General features: G+C 35.8%; 3 protein-coding genes and 1 long non-coding RNA gene across 5 annotated transcripts; 3 read left to right on the top strand and 1 right to left on the bottom strand.

Moving 5' to 3' along the window:
* The first annotated feature begins 1,261 nt into the window (after nucleotides 1-1,261).
* LOC127803808 (protein PLASTID MOVEMENT IMPAIRED 2) lies at nucleotides 1,262-3,709 on the top strand. 2 transcript variants are annotated; one of them, XM_052340334.1, is made up of 3 exons: nucleotides 1,262-1,410; nucleotides 1,504-1,734; nucleotides 1,818-3,709. In XM_052340334.1, the coding sequence occupies exons 2-3, from the start codon at nucleotides 1,528-1,530 to the stop codon at nucleotides 3,579-3,581; spliced, it is 1,971 nt and encodes a 656-aa protein (XP_052196294.1). In that variant the 5' UTR covers nucleotides 1,262-1,410; nucleotides 1,504-1,527; the 3' UTR covers nucleotides 3,582-3,709. The 2 variants fall into 2 exon arrangements, with proteins under 2 accessions (XP_052196294.1, XP_052196295.1); XM_052340335.1 differs by lacking the exon at nucleotides 1,262-1,410 and having other exon boundaries at nucleotides 1,441-1,734.
* An 891-nt stretch (nucleotides 3,710-4,600) lies between these two features.
* LOC127803809 (uncharacterized) lies at nucleotides 4,601-7,276 on the bottom strand. Its single transcript, XM_052340336.1, has 2 exons — nucleotides 6,378-7,276; nucleotides 4,601-5,891 (listed from the first exon to the last, which is right to left on the bottom strand). The coding sequence occupies exons 1-2, from the start codon at nucleotides 7,151-7,153 to the stop codon at nucleotides 5,018-5,020; spliced, it is 1,650 nt and encodes a 549-aa protein (XP_052196296.1). The 5' UTR covers nucleotides 7,154-7,276; the 3' UTR covers nucleotides 4,601-5,017.
* Nucleotides 7,277-12,448: 5,172 nt separating this feature from the next.
* Nucleotides 12,449-12,959, top strand: LOC127804720 (uncharacterized). Its single transcript, XR_008023712.1, has 2 exons — nucleotides 12,449-12,627; nucleotides 12,808-12,959. It is a non-coding gene; the product is annotated as an uncharacterized LOC127804720 (long non-coding RNA).
* A 2,139-nt stretch (nucleotides 12,960-15,098) lies between these two features.
* Nucleotides 15,099-18,348, top strand: LOC127804240 (putative lipid phosphate phosphatase 3, chloroplastic). Its single transcript, XM_052341062.1, has 7 exons — nucleotides 15,099-15,516; nucleotides 15,620-15,707; nucleotides 15,833-15,942; nucleotides 16,058-16,148; nucleotides 16,946-17,134; nucleotides 17,227-17,286; nucleotides 17,997-18,348. The coding sequence occupies exons 1-7, from the start codon at nucleotides 15,304-15,306 to the stop codon at nucleotides 18,176-18,178; spliced, it is 933 nt and encodes a 310-aa protein (XP_052197022.1). The 5' UTR covers nucleotides 15,099-15,303; the 3' UTR covers nucleotides 18,179-18,348.
* The last annotated feature ends 7,047 nt before the right edge of the window (nucleotides 18,349-25,395 follow it).

Raw genomic sequence — 25,395 nt, forward strand, 5'->3', positions numbered from 1 at the left:
TTTGGAAGGGGCATGTCAAAATGCTTGTAGAGTTGTAGTCGAGTGTGATTTTGTTATATAAATGCCCTTAGTTTCTAGCAATTTTATGTCGAGGACAACACAAAAATGAAGATTTATTTGCTTAGATGTTTATATAAATGGATTTTATGTTTATATGTTAATGTTCTTTCTTTTTGTTTAGATTTGTGTTGGTTTAACTTTTGGTCTTTCACGCATGTTTATATGTTTATATCATGTTGCATGGCTTAGTTAGTTTAGGTTGACAGTGACCAGCACACTTGTGTTAAGGTCTTATGTTGATGGATGGCTTAACTTAGACTTATGTTGTTGATGGCTTAATTTAGTTTCCAGGTTCTAGTTTCCAAGTTGCATTGCATGGCTTAATTTAGACTTATGTTGATATCATGTTGTTGGCTAGCATATCCCTTGCATGGCTTAATTTAGCCTTAATTTTGGTTCTAGGTTCCAGTTTCCAATTTCCATGTTACATCACGTGAATGTGTATAATGCGAGTTTCAATTCTGTGGAAAATTTTTGGCTACAAACTTTAGTGTTGTTTGTAGGAATTTGTTCACCAATTTCGGTTTTGTTTGTAGAATTTCGGTTATGTCGGTTTTGAATATAATCGGTTCGGTTTTTTTTCGATTATTTTGTGTATAATCGGTTCGATTTTTTGGTTCGATTAACTGAAATTCAGTGTCGATTTGTTCGGGTTCGGTCAAATTGGTTAGTATAATATTTCAGTTCGATTCGTTAAAAAATAGTCGGTTCTGTTCGGTTAAACCGAATGCTCACCCCTAAATTTGAGATCAAAAGTGAAGTGGTTGATGGTGGTTGAATTAGGGGTGGTTCAGGATCGATTAAGATTTTAGTTTAACGTAGGATTGATCGGAAGGAATTCAATCTAGTTCTAGCTTTTTACAATTTAACTTCAATTAATTTTTAGTTTAGTTCAGTTCAAGATTGAAAATAAATAAATAAATAATATTAAACACCCTTAAGTTTTTAAGATTTGAGAAAACTAAAGTGTATCATCAAGTCATATATATTTATTACTACTTACACATATATTATCTTATATTTTTTTTCTTCACTCATCGCCTCTCAAATCCAATTAAGGGGTTCGATTTTCATTAATTAATTAATATTTGACTACTGAATGAATCTGAATGTTAAAATTTACTAAAAAACTTTTAATAAATTCTTCAAAATTTATCGACCGCCCAAAAGACGGCCAAAAAAATCAGTACGGTAACGATGCCTCCTCCTCGCAATAACAGCCAACCATCTGGACCCCCTCTCCTCTCCTCTCCTCTCATTGCTTTATCGCCATTTTTATTCTACAGGCAATTGTGGAGCTTATAGCTGCCCAGCTAGTTGCATACAGTACGAAGAAAGCGACATTCTCAGGTATGCTTCTCTACATCTGTCATTCCATTCCCTCTTTCCACCCACAATCTCTGTTATTTTCTTGATTGACAATGCCTTCCTTCTGATGATAAGCTGCACTTACATGGCGGTGCTTCCATGAAAGTCGCGAGCTTAGCGGAAGTTCATACAAGGAAAAGAGGTTTCAAATTTTCAATTGCACCCGCCGGATTGGTCGGAATGGAGAGAGGAGAGCTTGAGACTGAAAGGAGAATCGGGACGGTTAAAGCAGCTATCGGTTTGTTTGGAGAGAGATTTGCTGAAGCCAATTCCGCACTGAAGAAATCCCGAATTGGTTCCTCGGAGGTGACTCCCCCTATTTTCTCTTTGTTATTTTGTTCAGAATCTTCAGATTCTTTATTTTCTCTTCTTCTGTTGCTATTTAATAGAGGCGGCTTTCGAGATCTGGAGAGCTTCATCAGGCAAGGATGGACATTGGTCGGTTCAGTCAGAGCAGAAGAATTGCGGACTCCATAAAAGCTGAAGCGGAATCTGAACTTTCTGGCGCAAAGCAGGCAGCGATAGATCTGACTTCAAGGATTAAAGAATTTAATTCGAAAGCGCATGAAAAGATCCACGACCTGGAAAGGATGAAGAAGCCTGGAATGGGTGACAACGAATCTGCATCTGCGGTTAGGAAAATTAAGCATTATCAGTATGCGGAAGTGATGAGAGAATTGAAGCGCGCAAAGCAGGAACTGAGCAAGCTCAAGCTCGACTTGGCCTCTGTTCTGGAAGAGAAAATTCGAGCCGACGAGGAAAGCGAAGACTCGTGTACAAAAATCTCCTCTTATACGCGCTCTGCAGAGGCGCTAAGGACAGAGATTGAAGCAGCCAACGAAGAGCAAGTGTTGGTAGAGTTGGCACGAATTGAGGCCATTAAAGAATTAAAAGCCACTGAAGCTCAAAGACAGGAAGAAGCGAACCAGTTCTCAAGGGCAATGGAGAACGCCAAAAAGAAAATAAATGATGCCCTTGAAGAAATTGACAATGCAAAGGAGCTCGAAATGAAATTGGCCATTACAACGTCCGATGTCAATGCGCTGCAGAATGAACTAAAGCTGGTTAAGGAAATGGATAGAAGCGTTCAAAGAGATGAGAGCAAAGGACAACAGTTGTACTCTCCTTTACAGTTGGAGCTAATCAAGGAAGAATTGGAAACAAAGACGAAAGAATTAGCGTCCATCAAGGAAGAAGGTTTCCAGTTAATGGCTTCGATGGACAGCATAAGAAACGAGCTCAAGAATGTCTCACAAGAAGCAGCTAGGTTGAAGAAAACAGCAGGCAAGGCAGATCTTAGCGTTCAAAATCTCAATTCCAAGCTTCTTAGGGCAAAAGCCAAACTGGAAGCTCTTTCTGCTGCAGAGGAAAAGGCCAAAACAATTGCTTCCAATCTATCGCTCACGCTTGAACAACTGAGAACCGACACCGAGGCAGCCAAAAAGGAGAGGGAGCTTATTACTGCGGAAACAGAGAAGATAAGAGGTGAGGTCCAGAAGAACGAGTCTGAGATTGACTTAGCTGAGGCAAAGCTAGAGGCCGCAATGCAAGAACTTGAAGATGCTAAGTCATCAGAAGAAATGGCTCTTGAAAAATTAAAAGATCTCGTGGAGAATATAATTAGAACTAGGGCTTCGGCATCTCAGAAGAGTTCAACAATAACCATCTCGAGATTTGAATATGAGTACTTGACGGGACGAGCAGTTGGGGCCAAAGAAATTGCAGATAAGAAGGTTGCGGCGGCTCAGGCGTGGGTTGAGGCTATAAAGGCAAACGAGAAGAATATACTAATGAAAACAGAGATGGCTGTGAGAAAAATCAGAGAGCTAAAGGTAGTGGAAGGGGAAGAAACATACAGAACACAGAAGTCACTTTCTGCAAAGAGCGTGGTTGAGAAGAAGTTAGAGAAATGGAAGGAAAAACCTGAGAAAAACTCACAACCGGAAAGCTGGAAGCTTGAGGGGGCATTGTCTAGAAGATCCAGGAGGGAGAATGGCAGCTTAACACCAGCAGGAAGAGTCAAATTTCGAAAATCTGCATCACCTGCCATTCGAAAATCTGCATCAGGCTCTTTTACAGTCAAGAGGAGACGAAAGATAATGCCAAAGCTGGCCAAGTTTTTCAATAGCAGGACCATTGAGATGGGTGCTTGAGGTTTTTTTAAAGATTTGCAGTTTGCAACACTCAATCCACATGTTCCAACGGCAATTCAGTTCCAGTTGTAATCCATAAGGTACACCGCTGAAGTGATTTATTTAACCAAAACGGTTTGGTTTCTCTTCCTGCTTGGCTTCCTGTTAAGGTGCTTCAGATCCTTTCCTACAACAATGGCAATCTAATTCCCAACCAGCCTGAATCTAAATAGGGATAAGAAAACAAGGAAAGCAGCCCCTTGAACACCCTCATCAGCCAACCAGATTCTGCTTCATCAGAAAACAAGATTATACCGAGAATTCTATTTATTTCTTCAGTCATTTCTATTTATAGATTATGCTTAATCAAGAACTAAGGGTGTATTTGATAACATGAAAAATACATAGAAAATGTTTCATCTAAAAAAATAAATTTCATGTTTGTTATTTGATACACTATATTTTTTATGAAATTAAATTCTATGATATAACCATTAAAACATAATTTCACCTCTTTTCCATAGAAAATTTCATTTAGTGGGAAGTGATTTTTGTTTTTCATGTAAATTAAAAAATATTTTTTTTTCCAACTAAATGCTATCAAATACACCGTGATACTAAAGTTGCAACCTTTAAGTAGGCTCCTAAGATTATTAGATAGGTTTATAAAATCCTAATGCAATGCAAGTGGAGCTGAGGAAGGTCAAAAATTGTCGCTCTCATGATTAGGCATACTTTCACCCCCCCCCCCCACCATATCTTCTTTTTTTTTTCTATTGTTCCATAATCTTATCCTCTACCGCTTCAGTCATGGATGCAACCATTACTAATTATTTTACTAAAGAAGCCTAAAACAACACGAAACTAAATGACATGGCTCATTTTGGAGATGACACAGACCTACCTATCCATTCCGTTTCGTAGTTAAGTGGGAACTAGCATCAGCAACTGTAGTCCGTATCCATAGATGTACAACACACACTAGGGTAAGAATTTCATAGTCCTGAATGATAAATGTTGATCAGAGAATGACTGAAACATTTTAACAAACAAACAAATACTTGTATTGTTGTATACAACTCTCACTTTATAATCTCAGACAACCCATGTTCCAACACAGAAAACGAACATAGTCAAAACACATCCAAAAAGAAAAAGATAATCCAGGTGCGTATTTTCAGACACACAACATAAACAACAAATGAAGAACCATGGAAAAAGAAGAGGTAAAATGGGCAAACATATGTGCTGCAAAATTGCTTCTGTCAGGACAAGAAGGCTTCATTGCAGCTGTGAATTAGCGTTGAGCCACTCAATGAAGCCAGAACATGCTGCTTTGAAGCTTCTAGTAACAGTATTTCCACCTAGTCATGGTTGCCACATCCTGAAAGTGATCCAGCTTACTGCGGCTGTGGCTGTGCCTTCCCGGTAAGCTGTCTAGCAATTTCAGCATGTGGCTACTTTGAAGCCTCCGTTAACTGCACTGTTCCAGGAGTAGTCACGGTTTGGTACTGTGAAAGGAATGCAGGCTCAGAAGGCTGAGTTTTGTATATCTGAGAATAAGCAAGGTCGTCCTCATATTTGTTGTCATTGGCAATAGGCTGCGATGGATGATTCATATCAGAGATATCCACCAAAGGTTGCTGGTTTTGATTTGGAGGTACATACACAAGTGGGGTTGCTCCCGCCACTGTCCTATAAACATTTGCGGCCAATTCAGGAGGTGGCGTAGCTGCCCTGTAAACTTTTGTAGCCAATTCAGGAGGTGGTGTAGCTGCCCTGTAAACTTTTGTGGCCAATTCAGGAGGCGGAGCAGCTGCCACGACCTCCTTATAAGCTACTGTAGGAGTGATTATAGGAGTAGGTTGATGCATTTGGGGCTGACTCGGAGCAGTGGTTGCAGAGTCAACTAAATTATAGTGCATGGACATATTGTAAGCTTGTGTTGACCTAACAGGCAGTACGTAAACAGGGTATGGCTGATTTGGCTGATAAGTGCTAGGTGCTTGCTGATGCAGAGGCGGATAATACACGGGATAGTAAGATGAGACTGGCACCGGGCTGGCAGAGTATTGTGGCATATAATGAACACCAGCCTGAATATATCGAACATCTTGCTGGAGCTGTGTCTGCTCTGATTGCAAGGGTACGTGAGCAAAGGGAACCTGAGTAGTTTTCACCATTTGAGGTCCAGATGCCCGATCACAAATAATGTTATCTGATTCAATGGAGCTAGAAGAAACCATGGTCTCCCCAGAAGAAACATTAACAGCTGGATGTTGATAAATTGCAGCCTGTGGATATGATATAGTGCAACCAATGCTGTTATCACTGTCAAATTCGAGAATCATATATCAGAAACTCAAATTTATTCAGCCCCCTAAGGCAATATGTTCTTATCTCCATCAGCCTTGGTCATAAGGAAAATGAATGATGCCACAGGAAAGGAGAGAACATGACAAATTCTAGCTTCCTACCAATAAATATATAATCCTTTTATACAAATTAGTTTTAGTATTCTTAGGTTCTCAAGAACATCTAGATTTCAAGTTCGAAATCTGTCTTCCCATATCTTCTCAACAGGCAACCAGAGTGACAAAAGGGAGACCTTAAATATATAGAACGCCTAATGGAACTGAGATCGCGAAGGTATTTCAAGTCTCGTGCCTGAGTTTTTTCCTCTGTATCCCATGGAAATGACGAGCTAAACTAAATTAAGCCAAACGGGTTTGCGAGGTTAGAACCATGCTTCAGTTTTCCCACATTTTCTCAGCAACCAACGGAAGTATCAAATAGGCGCTGAAACCAGAAACATACCTTTCAACTGAACGCGGCGAGGGCACTTTAACCTTCTTGTCCTGCAGACTGGCACCAGAATCGTCCCCATGAACCCCAATCGGAGGCAAATTGGACATAGAAATCGAAGAACTCGTCGACCCGAAAGACGAACTAGTCTCCAACACCATGGATTCCGGCACGGCACACAAATCCAGGCCATGGCGAGCCTCCCCGCTGTTATTCAAACTCTCGACCTGACCCTCCACGGAAGAATCCGACGGAGCCCCACAGTCGAGTCCCATCAACCCGTTAACCAAAGCCGAATCGGCAGACTGCCCCCTCTGCATGATCTTGGTGCTCTTGAGGGCATCGCAAAACCAGGATTCGGCCTTCGGGTCCAGGAGCACCGACCCGACCGATTCGGGCTTGGCGGGGAACAGGAACAATCGGATGCGGGCGGGCTTGGGGGAGCTCGTCAAGCGGTCATGCTCTTCGAGCATGTTCTGGAGATCCTCATCGGTGGTGATGGAGATGAGCGAGTCGAGGTCTTCGTTCGGCAGCTGGTATTTCAGAAGGAACGGCCGGTTGTTGTAGAGCGCGCGCGAGAGGTGGGCCGTAAGGGCGGAGAGATTTCCCGCCATGCTACGGCGGTCCACGGCCACGATGCGGGTGTCGCCGCCGGCATAGCAGAGCGACTTGTCGTTGGGCCGCGGGACTATGTGGCCGCCGTAGCTACACATTAGTCGCAGCTTGGCGCTTGGAAATGGATCGGCCAAGTCGCCGCCGGCAGCGGCGGTGAGAGGCGGCGGATCCATGGGCGGTAGAGGAGGGAGGGAGGATCCAAGGGCTGGGGCCGGCGTTTTAGAGAGGGAAAGAAAGAGGAAGAGAGGATGAGAGAGAGGGCAATCTTATAGTAGTCTCGCTCATAGGCTAGGCTTCATCACATCAGCCATCAGGGCGTTGATTTTTGGGTATTAGAATGGTAATGTTTTACAGTTACGGATGGTTGAGGGAAAACTAGTGCACCGCTCGCTGGATACAGCTGTCTGACTCTGACTGTCAGGTGATACGGTTACCATGGATCCTATTACACGTGTGCGCTTTTACCCGCATTTCATACGCTTAACCTGGATCTAACGACATTTTTCACTGCCCGGCAACAACCAGCCTCACAATTTCTTCATTTTTGCTATCTATTTTCGTTAAACCCAAAACTATTCAACTTTTAATTACAAAAACAAACAACAATTAAAAATTTAACCCCCGAGGGCCCAGACTTTACATCTATTAACATTACTAGCTCATCTTAAACTTCAACTCCATTTATGTCCAGGACCGGCGCTCCGGCTTGGGTTTGGGTTTGGGTGTTAAAAAAACTAGCTAATCACGAAAATCTGTTGAAGTGTACTGCAGTGTATCGTGCGATTTTTTAGGTGAGTGACTTGGCGTGATTTGAGAAAGTCGTAAATAGGGCAGTTTGCAGTTTGGGAATTTCGTGATTGATTTAAAATAGAACTATCAGAATAATATTTTAATAATAAAAAAATTAAAAAATAATAATAAAATATAAAAAGATGTGCTTGTATATATTGTTTCATTTGTGTTACTGTCAAAATATAATAATAAAAATTTGTGATTTGGGATCCACTCAAGCTCGATATCAGGTGAAGTTAGGTTACCGTAAGAGATGTTGTCTCGAGGGAGTTTGCCGCTAGGATGCTCGCAGCAAGGATTTTGCCACTACCTCTCGCCACAAGGTTTTCACCACTAGCTCTCGCCACAAGGTTATTGCCACAAGGATTTGCCACTAACTCTTGCCACAAGGTTTTGCCACTAGCTCTTACCACAATGTTTTGCCACAAAGCTTCGCCACTAACTCTTTCGCCACTAACTCTTGCCATAAGGCTTTATTTTCGCTGCTAGTTTCGTCGCAAGAATTTGGTTTTACCGCTAGTTTCACTGTAAGGATTCGGCTTCGTCGCAAGAATTTGACTTCACCGCAAAGATTTAACCCTGTTGATGCTCAGAAAATGGGTTAGAAGGCTCGTGGGAATCTTTCCTTGCGAAGACCTTCCGATGCCAAAGTCAGTTTCAGATCCCAATTACTATTCACGAAAACAGTAAATGTGCATTCAAAGTGTCTAGATTTTATCGAAATTCGAAGTCCTCTTCAATGTCCTGTAGTTGGGTATTTATAGGGCACAATTCTCAAGGATGACCCGTGTCGACACGTGGCGGTTGTTGAGTGGAGCTTAGGCTTGGTCGAGAAGAAGTTTTTGCCGCCACTCTCGAGCCGAAAGGTAGCTCACGGCATTGCTGCCGCAAGGCGGCCCGGGGCAAACAGCGGTGAGTTGGCTGCCCTTAGCCCGTGGCGAGCAGCTGTTAGGGGCAGTTCGCGGCATGTTGCTACGAGGCTTGCTACTGCGAGGCTGGCATGCGGCAAGCTCCTTGCCTCGAGGTAGCTCGCGGCCAAGTGTCTTGAGCAAGCAATCGCGTGGCTAGCCCTCACGACAGACTGCCGCGAGGCTAACGACTGGGATTAGCTGGTGACAATCCCTTTTATTGCCAACTTTTTCATCACTTATTTTTCTAAAAATTTCTCATTTTTCATGGCACAACAATTTGATATATAAATCTCGTCTGAGTTCAATTCTGAAAATATCTTGTTTTAACAAAAAGTAACAAATTCATTTGATTTTGAGCACTCCAAAAAGTAATTTGGTGCATCCTATTAAGTGCATGCAAAACTGCAAAAACCAAATCAAGAAACCAAACATCATCGAATTGCAAAAATTAAACATTCAACAAATCGTGGAAATTGTACCAAAAAATGTGATGCTATTCGGTGCAATTTTCGCTCACCAAACTAGGCCATACAATTTGATTTTATAAAAAAAATCATATATATAATTTGACGTATTAAAAATATTAAAAATTGATCAAATCAAACCGTACACCCCTAGCTTTGGGCACCTATTCCATTTAAACCACCGACTAAAATGCCATGCCATCACTCTGTAGCATCAAACCAAATTTAAGTGCCTGCCTTTTAATCTTTATATTCTCCTTCATATTAACACTTCAATAAGTTTATTCTGTCTTTTTAACTCCACATCGAATTTTTTTATTTTTTATAATCATATCTAATTTATTATTTAATTTTGATGATGTATTTCTATTTATCCCACGAACAATTCTAATTAAATGATAATGCCACGAGTTTAAACAGGCCATTTAAAAACTCTAATGTCACGACCACTCCATTTCATACGTGGTCTCATTCAATTTTTTACTTCAATTTTTGTAGAAATTTGGAAAAAAGCTAACATTTGAAAGAAAATTTTGAATATTATTAAACATTTAAGGGGGCAATATCGAGCAAAATGACATCACTTAAGAGAATTATTATTGAATTATTATCGAGGCAAATAACAATCTATTACTATGGTCAAATAACAAGCCGAATATGATTACTAAAAATTGGCCAAAAGATTAGTTTAGAATTTGAAATATACAACACACTTTTAAGTTATTACCTATAACACTTTTTTTAGCTAATAGTATCTACATAACAAAAATTGATTCAACTTAATTGTTTTTTTTTATGCACCTAATGTGATTTGGATATTTGTTAGCTATATCAAATGCCATTTTAACAAGCATCCAATTTCATTAACTTGATTGTGTTGGTGACAAATTAAGTATATATATATAAAAAGAGAAAGTAAAACAAGGAGCTCGAGTAAGGAAGAAAGAAATTGCTACAAGGGGTCTTAGCAAAAAAGAAAAAAAAAAAAAAAAGCAAGGTGTTGTGGAAAAAACTACAAAATAGAAAGAATTAGTGTAATAAAATCAAATTAAATTTGATCAAAAATAAAGAATACAAGAACAGAATGAAAACTCTCTATTAAAAAACGTTTTAAGGCTCAGATCTGAAAAAATCGTTCACCACTTTTGGTAACGCCAATGAATAGCAACCACAAGCCATAACGTAGCCCTTAAATCGTAAAACCAGAAAACCCCAACACCTCTCGGTCGAACACAACGAAACCCTCTCTCACTCAAATGATCAAAGCCACATATAGTAAGTTACCACAAAAGGTAGATCGATCACAAAGATAGTGGGTCAAAAGCACAAAGCCAAGAGAGAAAGCTTACCCTAAAAGGAGACCTCAGTCTCGAATATGTAGAAGTTTCAATCGACATCGAAGGATCGTCTTTCGCACACAAGGAAATACGACCGCACATATGGAAGAATGGATCAACTACAGAAGGCAAGAAGACCCTATCACAATCTGTTGAACAAGGAAAGAGAGAGGGAATAATCGACCATGAAAAGAAACACGAGAGAGAAGTTAAGGTTCGTCCACGAGAAGAAAACACCAAAAGGAAGGCCAAGAAATGCTATGTTATATGAGGGCTTAAGGGCTAAGATAAGTGGGTTTTCCCCACTTGAGCAAATGGGCCGAGACCCATTTATCCTCTAAAGTGGGGATAGAGCTTGTGTCCCGATTTCTAAAATGGGCTGCCTAAAAGTGGTGACAGACTTAGATTCTTCAATCCAAGACCGAAATCTATGAAGATAAAATTCATCCGGAAAATCGTCATAGTCTCGGGCTTTATTAGGAGACAAAAACCAATACAAGGGAATAAGGAGTTTAGATAAAATCAGGAGCGGATCCATAAATTTATATAGGGAGAGACTAAATTTTTTTTTTGAAATATAAAATTACACACTACAAATTTTTGGATGGGCTGGAATTTTTTTTTACTGAATTATTAGTAAAATTTATTAATTTTTATATTAAAAAATAATTTTAATATTAAAAAATATTTTTAATTATGAGCTACCCTGTGCGAAGCACAGGGCAGCTCGCGCATGCATTCGCCCCTAGATAAAATATGAGTGACAATCTTGTAATAGTAATAATGAAAAAAAGACGACGTTAGACGTTAGCAATAACCATGGTACTCAAAGCTTATGATAGTTGATTATTTTTCATGGTAGTGCTCAATGCCCTACAATTTAATTTTTTTCCTTTATTTTTCTCTATTTGTGCAATGAATTGTATAATTTGTTTTCAATTTATTTTATAAAAGAGAAGAAAAAGAAGTTGATGATTTAATTTGTCTATGTGGTTAGTTTTAAATGAATACCCATTAACAAACTTTTAGCATGATTAATGAATATTTGAATCTCATTAGTCGCATTATCAAAAATTACTATGTTGAGTTAGCTTTAGTTGTGCTAAGAACTACATTAACCTAAAAAATGTATTAAGTACTAAACTAAAATTTGGTGCATGCTTCAAATAACCAGAGGGATGACTTGAATTATGCACATATAAATAAAAAAAATCAAATAAAGTTTTGGTGCTTGATTATTATAATTTATTTTTTAGCAATTTTTTAATAAAATAAGTCTTTATGTGATTTAGAAAGATTATAAATTCAAATTTTATTAATATGATTTGTTTCTTCTTGATCAAAGGGAGTGGTTGGAGACGGGATCGCAACGACAGGGAATGGGCTCCGGCGTCGGGTCCATTTGGGGGTGACTAGCATTTGCAAGCACTCTGATACTCTTGAGAGAGTAAAAAAATGACAATGAATCGATAAATCAGAAAACATAACATATCTTATCTTTTAAAATAGCTGGTTAATATAGAATGATGAGTTGTCTTCCTATATGCATGCGTCGTGCGTTTGCAGGTGATGAGATTGAGTATCCGACACCAGTGAGGGTTCCCAGGTAATAGCATAGTATCGACGGAACTCTCATTAATGTAAATAAGTTCCGTCATTAATAAAGATGAGATTTAAACGGGCGCACAAATACCTAATATAGGGGCTGCAATGATGCTGCTATAGGCTGACATAGGGTTAGAGCCAAGTCGATATTGGGCTATCAGAGATAGGTCGAGATTGAGTTGGGACGATTCATGATTATTTTTTAAATAAGATATTAGAAGATATAATGTTTGCATATTATTTAATTAATTAGCGTTAACTTCGACTATTTTCATTTTTTATTTATTTCTGATATATCTATTAAAGTCCGAGATTCAAGTAAGAATCAGCTCACCGCCTAGGCCTAGCTGAGTCATGTCCCCTCCCAACGTGGCCGTCTCTTCCCTTGACACCACAACAAACCACCACGCCTTCTCTCTCCTGCTCTTTGCGGCAACTTATATTACCATCGGCGCCGCCCCCGCCGGCCACTGTACTCCGTCGAGACGACAGACTCTCGTTGTCTCCATTGTCAAGTCATTCCGCTGCGCCAACTCCGGTTAGTGATCTTTTTCAGTTTTTAATTAATGTTCCACTGATCCGCTCGTGAAGTGATACATACTAATAATATATGCAAAACCTCGATCACCGATTACAAGTTCATGCCGGAGAAAACTTGTTCCTCTTTCCATCGACATTTGCCGTTTAATGTCATGTTATGTTCCCTCTTATGTACCAGTGCACCCATAACACGTCATGCCTTTTATTTGCTCGATTATCGAGTGCGCGGGGATGCGAGATCTCTTTACAGGTTCAACTGTTTAAGAATTTCGGAGATCTCTTTACAGGTTCAACTGTTTAAGAATTTCGGAGATCTCTATCGCCTTGTGGTGAGATTTTTGTTCATATGATAGGATTTCTTTTGGAGTATATCTATGTTATTTAATATTTCTCTGTGCAGGATTAATTTACGAATGTTTGTTTGTATAACTAATTGTGTGTGTATATTTGTGTAGATTTTCGTTGAACTGACAGTTATTTTCTTTGAAATTACTTTAATCTGTATTATTGTTTACCGTGTGATAAGCCTTAATTCTTTGGTTATTTTATGTATTATTGGGATTTGAGAAAATGCATTTCGTTTGAAAGAACAAGAATATAGATATATATGAAGTGCATATTGGAGATGAAGAGTGTGTTGTTAAAATAAACCAAGTTTTATTTTAGATTTAAATTAAGTTCAAAAGTGTAAAGGTGATTTCGTTTATGTAGTATAAAGGTGTTAATGGGATATAAAGTAGGAAATTGCAAACTTTGTGATATTTTGACTTCTAAGTTAGTGCCAGAGAAATTTCTCATTTTCACAATTATTTTTGGTGCACCGGTGTAAGAATGGCCTCCATTGTGGTTGGTTGGGAGTTTTTTTTTTTGCCTCTCGTTTAATTTATATTCTTGTTAATGTGACTTGTTTGGCTCATTGTGCCTGTCAAGCTAGGGGCCTGAACATCTGCTTCTTTTAGTATGCTTCTAGAATACAAGAACCAAGAGGTACTATGTTTTTCATCCTGTTTTTGTTTTTATTAGGTGATACACCTGTGCAAGCAGTTCCTTGTTGACTTTGTTTTGGTTAACCTCTATATGGTCACGAATTGGAATATGATGCCATTTAGAGTGTCTTATTATCCTTACTTTTATTTATATTGTTCTGAGATTTACTTTCCTTGCTCCTCTACCTAAGCCCCAATAAACAAAAGCCATTAAAATTGGTTTCATTCTCCCTCCCTCCCTCCTCCTGCGTGTGTGCATGCACGACTGCACTGCCTGCACAAACACCAAAAACTTTTTGGAAGTTCTTTGTATCAATTATGCACTACTATAGATGGCCATTAAAATATTTGTGAAGATGCATGAGCTTTCTAAATACACAATTATTAAAATGAGAAATAGTCAAATTACATGAAAGTGATTTAACTAAACTCAAGAAAGCTTTTTCCCTGATAAAAAAGCAAAATGATTGTGAATTATGTTTAGATGCCATGCTCTTCTTCAAGTTACTCTAAATTCCTGTCATGGATGGGGGGAACAGCAATATGAGCTAATAAGGTCATATCCAACTTTTCTAGAGGGCCATCCAGGATAACAATCGCTTATCCACCAAATGTTAAACACCCAGTCTATGATCTATTGGTTATATGCCCGTTTGAAATTTGTAGCACTAACAGTTTGGTGAATCTCTATTTTGTTTACTGTTGTTTGTATTGTCTTTGTGATGATTCTCTTACATGTCCAATTTTTTTCTGATTTCATTTGTGAAAGCTGTGTACAATCAGACTAGTGTTCCACATGAAGGGACGCCATACAAGATTAAAAATTACTTTCATGTTTATCTTCTCTTATTCTTGGATTAAGTGGAGAAATTTGTAGCAAAGGAGGGGGAGGGAGGTCAACGAAAGAATTCGGTGCGAAACTCTTAGACATGGCATATGATATAGTGGCCTGATAGAGGGTATGATCATTTATAGAGATGATTGAAGGTCTAGAATTCATGTAGCCAACCTAGTGAGGTTATGCGTGTGATTGTTTTCTCTTCTTTTATTCTTGTTTTCTCTTCTTTATTCTTGTTTTTCTTTTTCCTTCTCCTTTTTGTTTTGTTTTATTTATTTTCGACGTTTGGCAAGTTGGTATTTGAAACTAGTCATAGTAGTTATTCTTACTTCTCTTCTTGTCATCATCAAATCATCACCACTATTATGAATTAATGAATGCTTTGATTTTCCTCATGCTTGGCTGCCAAACTGGACACTATGATTTCCAAGTAATCAGACAACCTTATTGGGACTTCACAGTTTTGTGTGTGTTTGTTTGTTTGTTTATTTATTATTATTATTATTATTATTATTATTATTATTATTATTATTATTATTATTATTATTATTATTATTATTATTATTATTTTATTTTATTTATTTTATTTTTTTTTGGGGGGGGGGGGGGGGGGGGGGGGCGGTTTGAAAATTTGAGGTAGCTTTATTAGCATATGTTTGTACTTGTGGTTGTGGTATAAATGGAAATGCAAAATTGCTACCCAAATATTTACTCTTCTTGCTGGTGTCAGTTGTCCTGGCCTTTGCCTTTTCATAGGTTTGTTTCTTGGAGCGGCTTGCAGTCTATCTAATTACTCTACTTCCCACCTAGGTGAATTACTTGTATTTTACTATTAACAGGGAAAAAATTGATGGAAGACCAATGTGGATCACATACTGTAAGGTCCCATGGAATCACAGTGGCTAGGACGCACATGCATGACTGGGTTATACTGATGCTTCTTGTTGCAATAGATGCCATTCTAAATCTTATCCATCCATTTTATCGCTTTGTTGGGAAAGACATGATGGTTGATCTGAAGTATCCCTTAAAAGATAGTACTGTCCCGCTATGGGCTGTTCCTGTGAGATACTCTTTGTCATTGTTATTTAAACAATATTATCACTATGTTCCAAATGCATATAGAGTTGTTGACTTGCTTGTTAATTTATATCTTGTTTGATTAGATATATGCGGTTCTATTGCCCATAGCCATATTTCTCTTTGTTTATTTTCGTAGGAGAGATGTCTATGATCTTCATCATGCAGTACTAGGTAATGAGACTATCAGCCCTTCCTGTTTTATCTAGAGACGATTTTCACAAAAACTAATAGATTGAGCTAAGTACTTAGTAAAAGCACACTGATATATTGTTCTCTTTATCCCCTTATTTTGGCAGGCATTCTATTCTCTGCTATGGTAACAGCAGTTATTACTGATGCTATAAAGGATGCAGTTGGACGGCCTAGGCCAGACTTTTTTTGGCGCTGTTTTCCTGATGGAAAGGATGTATGCTCCTCTGGATCTACATATCTTTTAACTGTTACCGCTGCCTTTTTTGTTTTCTTGCTACTTTCCTGTGCTATATGTTTGACTATGGTTCCTCATATTTCACTTTTTTTAGGTTTATAATCAATTGGGAGGAGTTATATGTCATGGCAAGAGGGATATTGTGAAGGAAGGACATAAAAGTTTCCCAAGTGGGCATACATCATGTAAGAAGCACCTGACACTGTATTTTGAATACCTTACTGCATCTTTTAGGAGACGAAAAAAAGTTCTAAAAATCATACTCTCTTGTTTTGTTGTGTTAAAAAAAGTCCTAAAACAGGAGAGAGTTAAAAGAATTGCTTTAGCCAAACCCCCCCCCCCCCCGGGGGGGAAAAAAAATGCTTTAAAGTTTTCTTCTCTTTACTAGAAAATTCTTCTCCCACATGTAGGAGGAATTAGATGGAAATCTGAATTTAGTGGTTGAATATAATGAATTAATCACCAGTAGAAACACTTGGAAATCACACTTGAAAATTTTCTCCTTAGCTCCTCTCCTCAGATTACAAAAAAGAAGAAAGGACTAAGAACTTTTTCTCCCTTAACCTCTAATCCTCTTTTCTGTTGAGTGTTTCCTCCAAGCGGACAGAGGGAACCTATATTAGCAGTAAGCAGAATTTATTGGTTAATATTAATGCAAGTGTATTTATCTAATTAAAGAAATATAATTGCAATTTTTGCTGGAAAATGCAAAATGTTGCGAAATTTGTTTGATATTAAGCAAGTGTTCCTGGCAGACCTATTTTATTTTTCTTGCTATTGTTATTATGTCCATGATTGCGGGATACATCCTAATGAAAGCAGAACCCAACAAACAACTCTCGAGTTGGGGTTTTGGTTCCATGGGAGTTGGTTTTTTCTACTCTGGACCTCCAATTTGGGTGGCTGGATACTTGGCAACCATTCTACTCTTAACTTTTACAAAACCATTGACTTTGTGCAACACTTAATTTTCAATTTTCAGGGTCTTTTGCTGGTCTGGGATTTCTGTCACTGTATTTATCTGGAAAGATAAGAGCATTTGATCAGGGAGGCCATGTTGCAAAGTTATGCATTGTTCTACTTCCTTTATTTGTTGCATTTTTGGTTGGCATTTCTCGAGTTGATGACTACTGGCACCACTGGCAGGATGTGTTTGCTGGAGGACTCTTAGGTTTGCTCAATCATATGCTTGTTACTTTTACTGATTGGTATCAAGGCATGCATGTGTAAGTTTACTGTCTTCTAAATAAGAATTTGCTGCAGGACTTATAGTGGCCACATTTTGCTATTTGCAATTTTTCCCACCCCCATATCATGTTGAAGGTAAACTGCTATTTCCTTTTTATCTTGGTTTCTTTTTCTTTTTGCAAGTGATATTGTGATACTAATGTGATGGTTTTGAAGATGTTTAAGTGCTAATTTGTTAAAATACGTTATGAAAGAGATTTTACACTTCAAACCATAAAAGTCACTCTGTGTTTGGTATGCGAAAATCCAACTTAATTGCTGAACTTCAGCTTCATTTCTTGCTGGTGAGTACCGGCATTTGATGGTAGGAAAAATGGGCACATATTATTCAGGATTGTTTAGTGGAAAAGAAAGGGAAAGAGAGAATACAAATATAGGTAAGCTTAGCTTATAGCCATGTCATATTCATTATTGGCGCTTCCTCATATGGTGGAACCTGTGTAATTTTGAAATGCATTCAACAAACTGTTCACTAGTGTTTAAACCAGTGGACTTGTGGCTCTAGAACCAGTTCCTCTGTTCTTCCTAGCGTGCACTCATTCTCAAGATGGCAACTTGTTTTAGTGGGGGGAACTAAACTAATCCAGGATTTTTATTGAACATTGCTTGTTAAAATCTGTTCTGGACTCGGGCAAGAAGAGATTACATATAATTCTTCTGATTGGATATTGAAACTACACCTAATCTAAACTCTAAAGTTTGTTATCAAACTAATGTCATTGCATCTTTTGTGGGTTTGATTGAAAATTGTATTTATCTGAGCTTGGACCCATTTTGACGTTTAGGTTGGGGGCCTTATGCTTATTTTCGTGTATTGGAGGAATCACGGGCAGCTATGCAGTCAGCCACTCCACAGAATGATCGATCCACAGAGGAGGCTCATAGGGAAAGTCAACAAAGTGGAAGAAACAGAAGTGCGTTCACGGGAATATGTTTAGCTGATGATTTGGAATCAGGCAGAAGATGATTTTGAAAATTTCTGGTTCATGCTTCCTTCGTAGTTGTGTAGTTTAAAGGGCTGAGCCTCGTTATTTCTTCCATTACCAAAACCACACTTTGCAGATTTGTCTTACCTGATGCTCATGGTTTATGAATTACAGACCGTGTCGGTTTATAAATTACAGACCGCGTCGGGCAGGTGGCCCCCCTCTCATTTTGCTCGCGTCGAACAAACGCAAATAACATAACATCCTTGTTATGAATTATTATGCATACTTGCGAATTTACCTAGGGCACCGGTAGGGCTCTAGGGTATTAGTGGCAGAGTTTTCATAATAACGAGGAAAAAAAAAAAAAGAAGAGAAAATAACATAATCGATAAATGTTAAAGTTGGTTAGTGGACGGTGGTTGGTTGGGTATTTAAATGGATGAGGGGGTCGCGGTGCAGAGAGGTAGAAAGTCGTGGTTGGCTGCTGTACCACTATTATACTTCCAGCTTTCGAAATTATTAGCTAGAGTAGTTGGCAGTTGTACCGCCAACAATAATACTTTATATAAGCCATTCATCCTCTTCCAGGGGACAAAAAAAAAAATAAAAAAAATCTAATGTTATTATACGACCAGATGTATTAATTTCATCACTGAGTCTTCACGATTTATTGCAATTTGTGATTTCAATTAAGCCAACATCAGGCCCCCTTTTTGTGGGTTTCATAATTGTATCGACTATTTGTATGCTTCATTTTCGTGAGTCGCCTGCCAGTGCCACCATAAGCAGTAACAATCAATTTCATCTGTACGTACTCTCCCTATAAAACCAGAAGCACTGTCTCATCTGATTGATCACAAGAGTTCCATGGATGGTCTTTCTACCCCGTTTCCGGGCACCCTGAAGATCAGGCAATGGAGAAAAAGACTCTACTTTGGGCGATTCGACCGGGCAATCCCGAAGAGGAAGAAGGTGAAGGCCGCCAGGTTGGGAGGGAGGCCACGGCCATTTTGGAGTGTCAGAGTGGCGCCAAGGCTGCACTTGAAGATGGCCTCTCCGTTGAAGCTGTGGGGCAAGCTCAAGAATGCCTATGTCAAGATGATGCTTAATCTGGCTGGCAATGTCAGCTCCCTGAATGGCAGTGTCCATGTTTATTATGGGAAAAGGATTGCCAAAGCCCCTCCTCCCTCTGCAGTGGCGTATTCTGATGAAGAGGGATTTGATAGCCGCCTGGTGTTTGAAATCTCAAGTACTTGATGGCCTCCCAGGAGCCGAGTGCCACAATCACCGACCATTCATTTAAACAACAGCATCGACTTCTCTCTTTATAGATCGTTCTGTAACGATCACTTAAGCAATCATTCTCTTTATATTTGAAGTTGAGATTTTAAGTCTCGACACATAAGAGACTTTTGTAGATTATTATTATTATTATTATGTAACAAATGATTACCTAAACAATTGTTTTTATATTTGAAGTTGAGACGAGACCTTGAGTCTCCCTCAAGGCAAGGCAAGGATATCATTACTAAAAACTATTATCTTAGATGCTTTTTTGTATTCCCTTTATATTTCAAAGGTTTTACCAAATCTTAAATTATCATATTATTATCTAAATCATGTACAAAGTTCTTGAAAGTGAAAACTGTAAATAGTTGCTGTTTCACATTGGAGATGTTTAGACAGATGCGCTTTACCTTCACAGATTTACAGGGCCGGCTCAAGGGTTTGCGCCGAGGCGATAACTAATTTAGTGGTTCTTTAAAAAATAATAAAAATTATTAAAAAATTATTTTTCTTATTTTTTAAGATATAAAATTACTAATTAATTTTTTTGTATTTTAATTTAGAAAGTGAATCTTTTTTAATTGACAATATAGTCAAATTACTTTATCTTTCTTGTGGCCAAGGTTGTTAAAATCGTAAAATCGTAAGAGGGTGTTCGACATGTAAAATTGTAAAATCGAGTGCGATTCAACTTCAAAATCGTAAAATCCTAAGGGTTTTCGGTACAAAAAATCGTAAAATTGTACCTGTAAAATCGGGAGTTTAACAACCATGCTTGTGGCATAGTTGAAAGTAAATAAGATTTTATTAATTTTAATTTTGTAAAGTTTTTTCTATCGAAACTACAGTAACATGAATAATTAATAATATTCTATAAGCTATTCATGAATTTAAAAAAGAATTTATTTTTTTTATAAAATTTAATATCGCAAGTGGTGTTATAATTTCTATAATTATAATTTCTTTTAAAATTTTTAATTTTGAAAATAAATCCAAACCATCAATATCAAATAGCATATCATGTTTTAGAAAATTTTCAAGATTTAAATAATTTATTTTTAAATTATCATCATCAAACAATTTTAACTTTTTTATATTATAAAGAAAATTAAAATTATCTTCATAAATTTTAAATTGTTCAAATCTATTTTGAAGAGAAGAAATAGTATGATTAACTAAATATGTAAGATAATTAATTTTAAAATATTCTTCACTAGATAATTTCATCTCTTCATTTTCATTCTCGTCAAATTGTTTCTTTTTTCTTATTGTACGTTTTTCATGAAACTTTGATCGTATATTCATTTACTCTGCAACCTCTTTAGCAAGAGAAATCATAGAAGATTTAAAGTCAATTTCTCCATAATTTTTAAAAAAAGAAATAAGACATTTCAAGTGATGTATTAGAATAACAATGTCCATATCTTTATTTTGTAAATATTTACTAGTTGTATTAACAACAAACAACATATCGTACCAAATAATCATATCTAACAAATATTCAAAATTCTCAATATCATATGTTGCTAGAAAAATAGCTTTACTTTTTGTATTGAGATCTTCACTAGTTTCTACTAATTGATATAAAACATATTTTATCTGTAGAGTTTGAAATTTTATTACTTTAACACTTTCAATATGACTTTCCTAACGTGTTTGTGATAATGATTTAAGTGTCAAATATAAAATATGATCTTGTAAATTTTTTTATCTTTTTGTAGAAGAAGAAAATAATGTGTATATGCGTTGTGTGACTTCAAAAAATGTCATAACATCAGTATATGAATTAGTCACATCACAAAGAACTAAATTAAGATTGTGATAATCATATGGTGTATAAAATACTCTAAAATTTATATCTAATAATTTTTTTTGCACACCTTATTGTTTACCTTTCATATTAGATCCATTAGCATATCTTTGTTCTCTCACATTATTTATATTAAGTTTAAGATTTTTTATTTTACTTGTGAGTATATTAAAAATACTTTGACCAGATATATCATTCACTTTTAAAAATCTATAAAATACTTTTCTATTTTTATCGACTTGTTGAAATATCTACACATCTTAATATAAAAAATATTTTTTCTTGAAGACTTGTATATGGGGTACAATAAAGTATAATTAAAAAATATTTTGATTATTTAATGTTTTAATAATGATATTTCTTGTTTCTAATACTAAAATATTTATCAACTCATTTTATATACGTCTAAAGTGTTCTTGCATTATTAGATCAAATTCAACAATCATTTCAATTAAACTTAAAAAATTTTCATTATTATCTTGATAAATCTTCTCATTTATACCACAAAATGTCAAATTATTTTTTGAAAGATTTTTTACAATAGCAATAATTATTATTAGTACATTCTTTTAATGCTCTTTCTCTTTATTTATTTTCTCTTGTAAATGTTGATTAATTATTTATTTTTAAGTAATCTCATTTTAGTATCAATCCAAATGTTCATATTTATAACATGTTTATTATTTGTTTCGTGACTTTTAAGTTTTAATAGTAAGATTTTTCCAATCTCTACACCCTTCATTTGCTAATTGATTTGTATTTGATTTCAAACTAAATAATTTACAACAATAAAAAAATACTTTATCTAATTCTTTTGAATATACTAGTCATTTTCTATCATATTTTTCTTCATTTGATAAATTTTGAATGTAATGACTTGTAGAAAAGTGTTTAGAATTTTTATTTTTTAAAAGGTTTAAAACATGTCTAATTGGACATTTCTCAACTAATAAATCAATTAATCTTGAGTCTAAATTTTTTTATTGTGCCATATCATAAATATTTTTAATCGTTATTTCATTTTTATCGTTGATATTTTTATTCTTGTTGATTACAACATCTTCTTCTAAATTTTTATCATATTCTTCACTATTTTTTTGGTGAATTTAAATTGTTAACCTCAAAAATTTCTTCACAATTTTTATCTAATTTTTCATTTAAATCTTCATTTGATTTTTCTAACATTTGGTGTTTAGTATTAATAACAAATCTATCAAGTGCACATTTTTGGGATTGAATTAATTTTTCACCTTTCTTTTTTTTCTTACATTTTTCAAATCCAAAATCATACTTTCTACTAGACTTTTTTTATTCAAACTATAATTAATTTAAACCCTTTAATATTATTTTTTTAAAATAAAAATAATTTTAAAAAATGCAAGGAAGTAGGAAAGGTAGTACTTGGCTATGCTCTTTTAAATACACTCCATGATAAAATAGTAATAAAACTTGATATTATTACCTATAAAAAAAAAATACACCATTAAAAATTAATCATAATATTAAGATAAAAATAACAAAAGGAAAAATACAAAAATAAAACCAATTATCTCGTTGCAAATATTTTGTAGACTATATCAAAATATAATTTGTCGAGAGAATTAGAGAAATCGTGTATATATATATATATATATATATAGAGAGAGAGAGAGAGACACGGACAGGATAGGCGAGGGGTAAAAGCTTATCTACTCTCAAACCCTTTTATACTCATAGTTTCACTTAACGGGGTAACGATTCTCGTTCTAATCTCATCTCATAAGTGATAGTTACATTTTGGAGACTTAGAATTAAAAGTTAGAATAATAGCTATATCAACGGTAGCTAGTAGGTGAGTCGTGAGCGTAAGCCTCTTCTTCTATTCTTTTCTCAATTTTTAATTCTCTTTCTCTCTCACATATGTCACTCAAAAGTCAAAATGTCACACTTCACTTCACCCACATTTATTGTCACGATAGGTAAGGAAAAGGAAAGGATTGGCATTCGGCAACTTGCGGTTGGCGTTGGCAGGGGCAGTGAGCCAGTGGAGCGGCGCCAGTACAGTTTCTTTCTCTTTCTTGTAGGTGCAGGCGACTCGACATCGACATCTCTTCCCAGCTCCTTTTGCTCTTGGTTTTGACAATTGGCACCTGGTTTTCTCACTTTTTTTTAGGGTTGACGACCTTGCTTCTCTACATATTTTTTGGGGGTTGTTGACTGATCGGTTGCTGGCGACCTTTGCAACCTTTTTACGCCCCCTTTTAGGGGGTCTTGGACATAGATCTCAATAACCTATACCTTAAGTCGACTATGGAGATTTATGCTTAATCATATAACTATCAAAGTCAATTTGGTAATTTACAGTAGGACATATATATGGCACAAACTACAATTTGCACGGACACCCCTCTAATTGGACCTTTCTTCATCCACTCCAAGACATTTATGATTCCAAAAATGTTAATTTTATATTCATATTTCAAAATTACATAACTAAAAAAACCTAGCTTCTATTTTTTTCCCCCTGAAAATACAAGAGGTTTCCTTTAGTTTTGCTATATATATATATATAAATATACATATATATAAGTCTTGGTAAGAATTTTTAAAAATTAAATTTACTTTAAAATTTTACAAAAAAACCCCATAAAAATGACATATGAAGAGATTATACAGCTAAGTAGTAATTATTCGTTTTTCCACTTATTTAGTTTCAAGAAAATATAATTAAATTTATCAAATTCTTTAGAAACCTCACGAATTTTGTTAACAGTTATAATCAATAAATCATTACTATATATTAGTTTAAGATATTAAACTCAACATATATAGTTGTAAATACCATATTGGGCAAAATACGGTACGGAATTAGTACCCGATAATATCCGATATTGTTTTAGATTTATATAAATTTAAGAATTAAATTATAAAAATATATAAACAATTAATTTTTTAATAAAATATCATAATTTAGTTTAAAAATTAAAAAATCTAAACACATATAACCTTTAATAAATAATAATAAAATAATAAATTAACAATACTTCCAATTCATATAATCTGCCTAAATAAGCACACAACATCCAAAATTTCAAAAAAAAAAAAAAAACAAAAAACAAAATGCATAATACAAACATAAAATTTGCCCCTGTATTAAAAAAATACATACACTTAAAATTTTATTTATTTTTTGTTTTATATTTTTTTAATTTTAAAATTAATTTCCAAAAGTGATATCCCTCGGTACGGTATCTTAGTATGGATTGATACTACCAGTATCAATTAGTATTGACATTAGAACAGTACCAACTCATTTTCATTTTATTTTGTCACTGAAAAAGGCCAACTAGTATAAGTGGATACAGTACAAATCAACTAGCTAGTATAACAATTATATATTAATTAGGGGAAAAAAAAAAAATCAACTCTAACATTTTCTCCATGGGGTTTGAGATCCTAGCTCACAAAGAACCCGTTAATTTGATGAATCACCTATATATCCACACCATAAAACAAATACAAATAATAAAAAAATGTTTGTTTATATACAAACAGTGTAGATTATATATATATATATATGTATAATATTGCATTGTTTGTTTGGGTTCAGGGTTGGGACTAGCTAGGATATATATATACCATCTCTACTCTCACTCCAAACTTAATTTGATTAACTTGACTAAATTTATTAATTTGCTCAAAATTAAATAAACTGGGTTATAAACAAGATTAACTTGGATTTGGATAGGCTGCTTGTTTAAGTTAAATGAGCCAAATCTCAACTTAGCCAAACACCATAACATGTTAATGAACTAAACTGGGTTATTATATATATATATATATATAATCAATTTAATTTGGTCTAGAATTGTCTTGGGTCCAAAAAAGAAAAAAGAAAAGATTTTATGATCAATAATAATTTCTAATTCCAAAAGTGATCGTGAGATGACCTTTTTGGGCTGCTTAGATGCTGTGACATTATTTGATGTGATTTGGTTTTGTGGATTGGGCATATATTAGAGCACTGCATGCTGGCTGGCTGGCTGGCTGGCTGGCTGGCAGGCAAAGTCCAAAAGAGGTTCAAAGGATGGGTGTGCAATGCATTCCATTCGTTTCCATCAAATCTTGCCTTCTACATAAATATGCCAGTAATATATTATTATTATTATTATTATTATA

This window comes from Diospyros lotus, chromosome 6 (assembly GCF_014633365.1).
Source record: "Diospyros lotus cultivar Yz01 chromosome 6, ASM1463336v1, whole genome shotgun sequence".
Taxonomy (NCBI): domain Eukaryota; kingdom Viridiplantae; phylum Streptophyta; class Magnoliopsida; order Ericales; family Ebenaceae; genus Diospyros; species Diospyros lotus.

Excerpts from the sequence above, each read along its gene's own strand:
- LOC127803808 (XM_052340334.1), top strand. The coding sequence starts at position 1,528 with ATGAAAGTCGCGAGCTTAGCGGAAGTTCATACAAGGAAAAGAGGTTTC. Across the intron at positions 1,735-1,817 it reads CCCGAATTGGTTCCTCGGAG|AGGCGGCTTTCGAGATCTGG; the intron begins GTGACTCCCCCT and ends GCTATTTAATAG.
- LOC127803809 (XM_052340336.1), bottom strand. The coding sequence starts at position 7,153 with ATGGATCCGCCGCCTCTCACCGCCGCTGCCGGCGGCGACTTGGCCGAT. Across the intron at positions 5,892-6,377 it reads TCGCCGCGTTCAGTTGAAAG|TGATAACAGCATTGGTTGCA; the intron begins GTATGTTTCTGG and ends CGAATTTGACAG.
- LOC127804240 (XM_052341062.1), top strand. The coding sequence starts at position 15,304 with ATGGAAGACCAATGTGGATCACATACTGTAAGGTCCCATGGAATCACA. Across the intron at positions 15,517-15,619 it reads TCCCGCTATGGGCTGTTCCT|ATATATGCGGTTCTATTGCC; the intron begins GTGAGATACTCT and ends TTGTTTGATTAG. Across the intron at positions 17,287-17,996 it reads ACCCCCATATCATGTTGAAG|GTTGGGGGCCTTATGCTTAT; the intron begins GTAAACTGCTAT and ends TTTGACGTTTAG.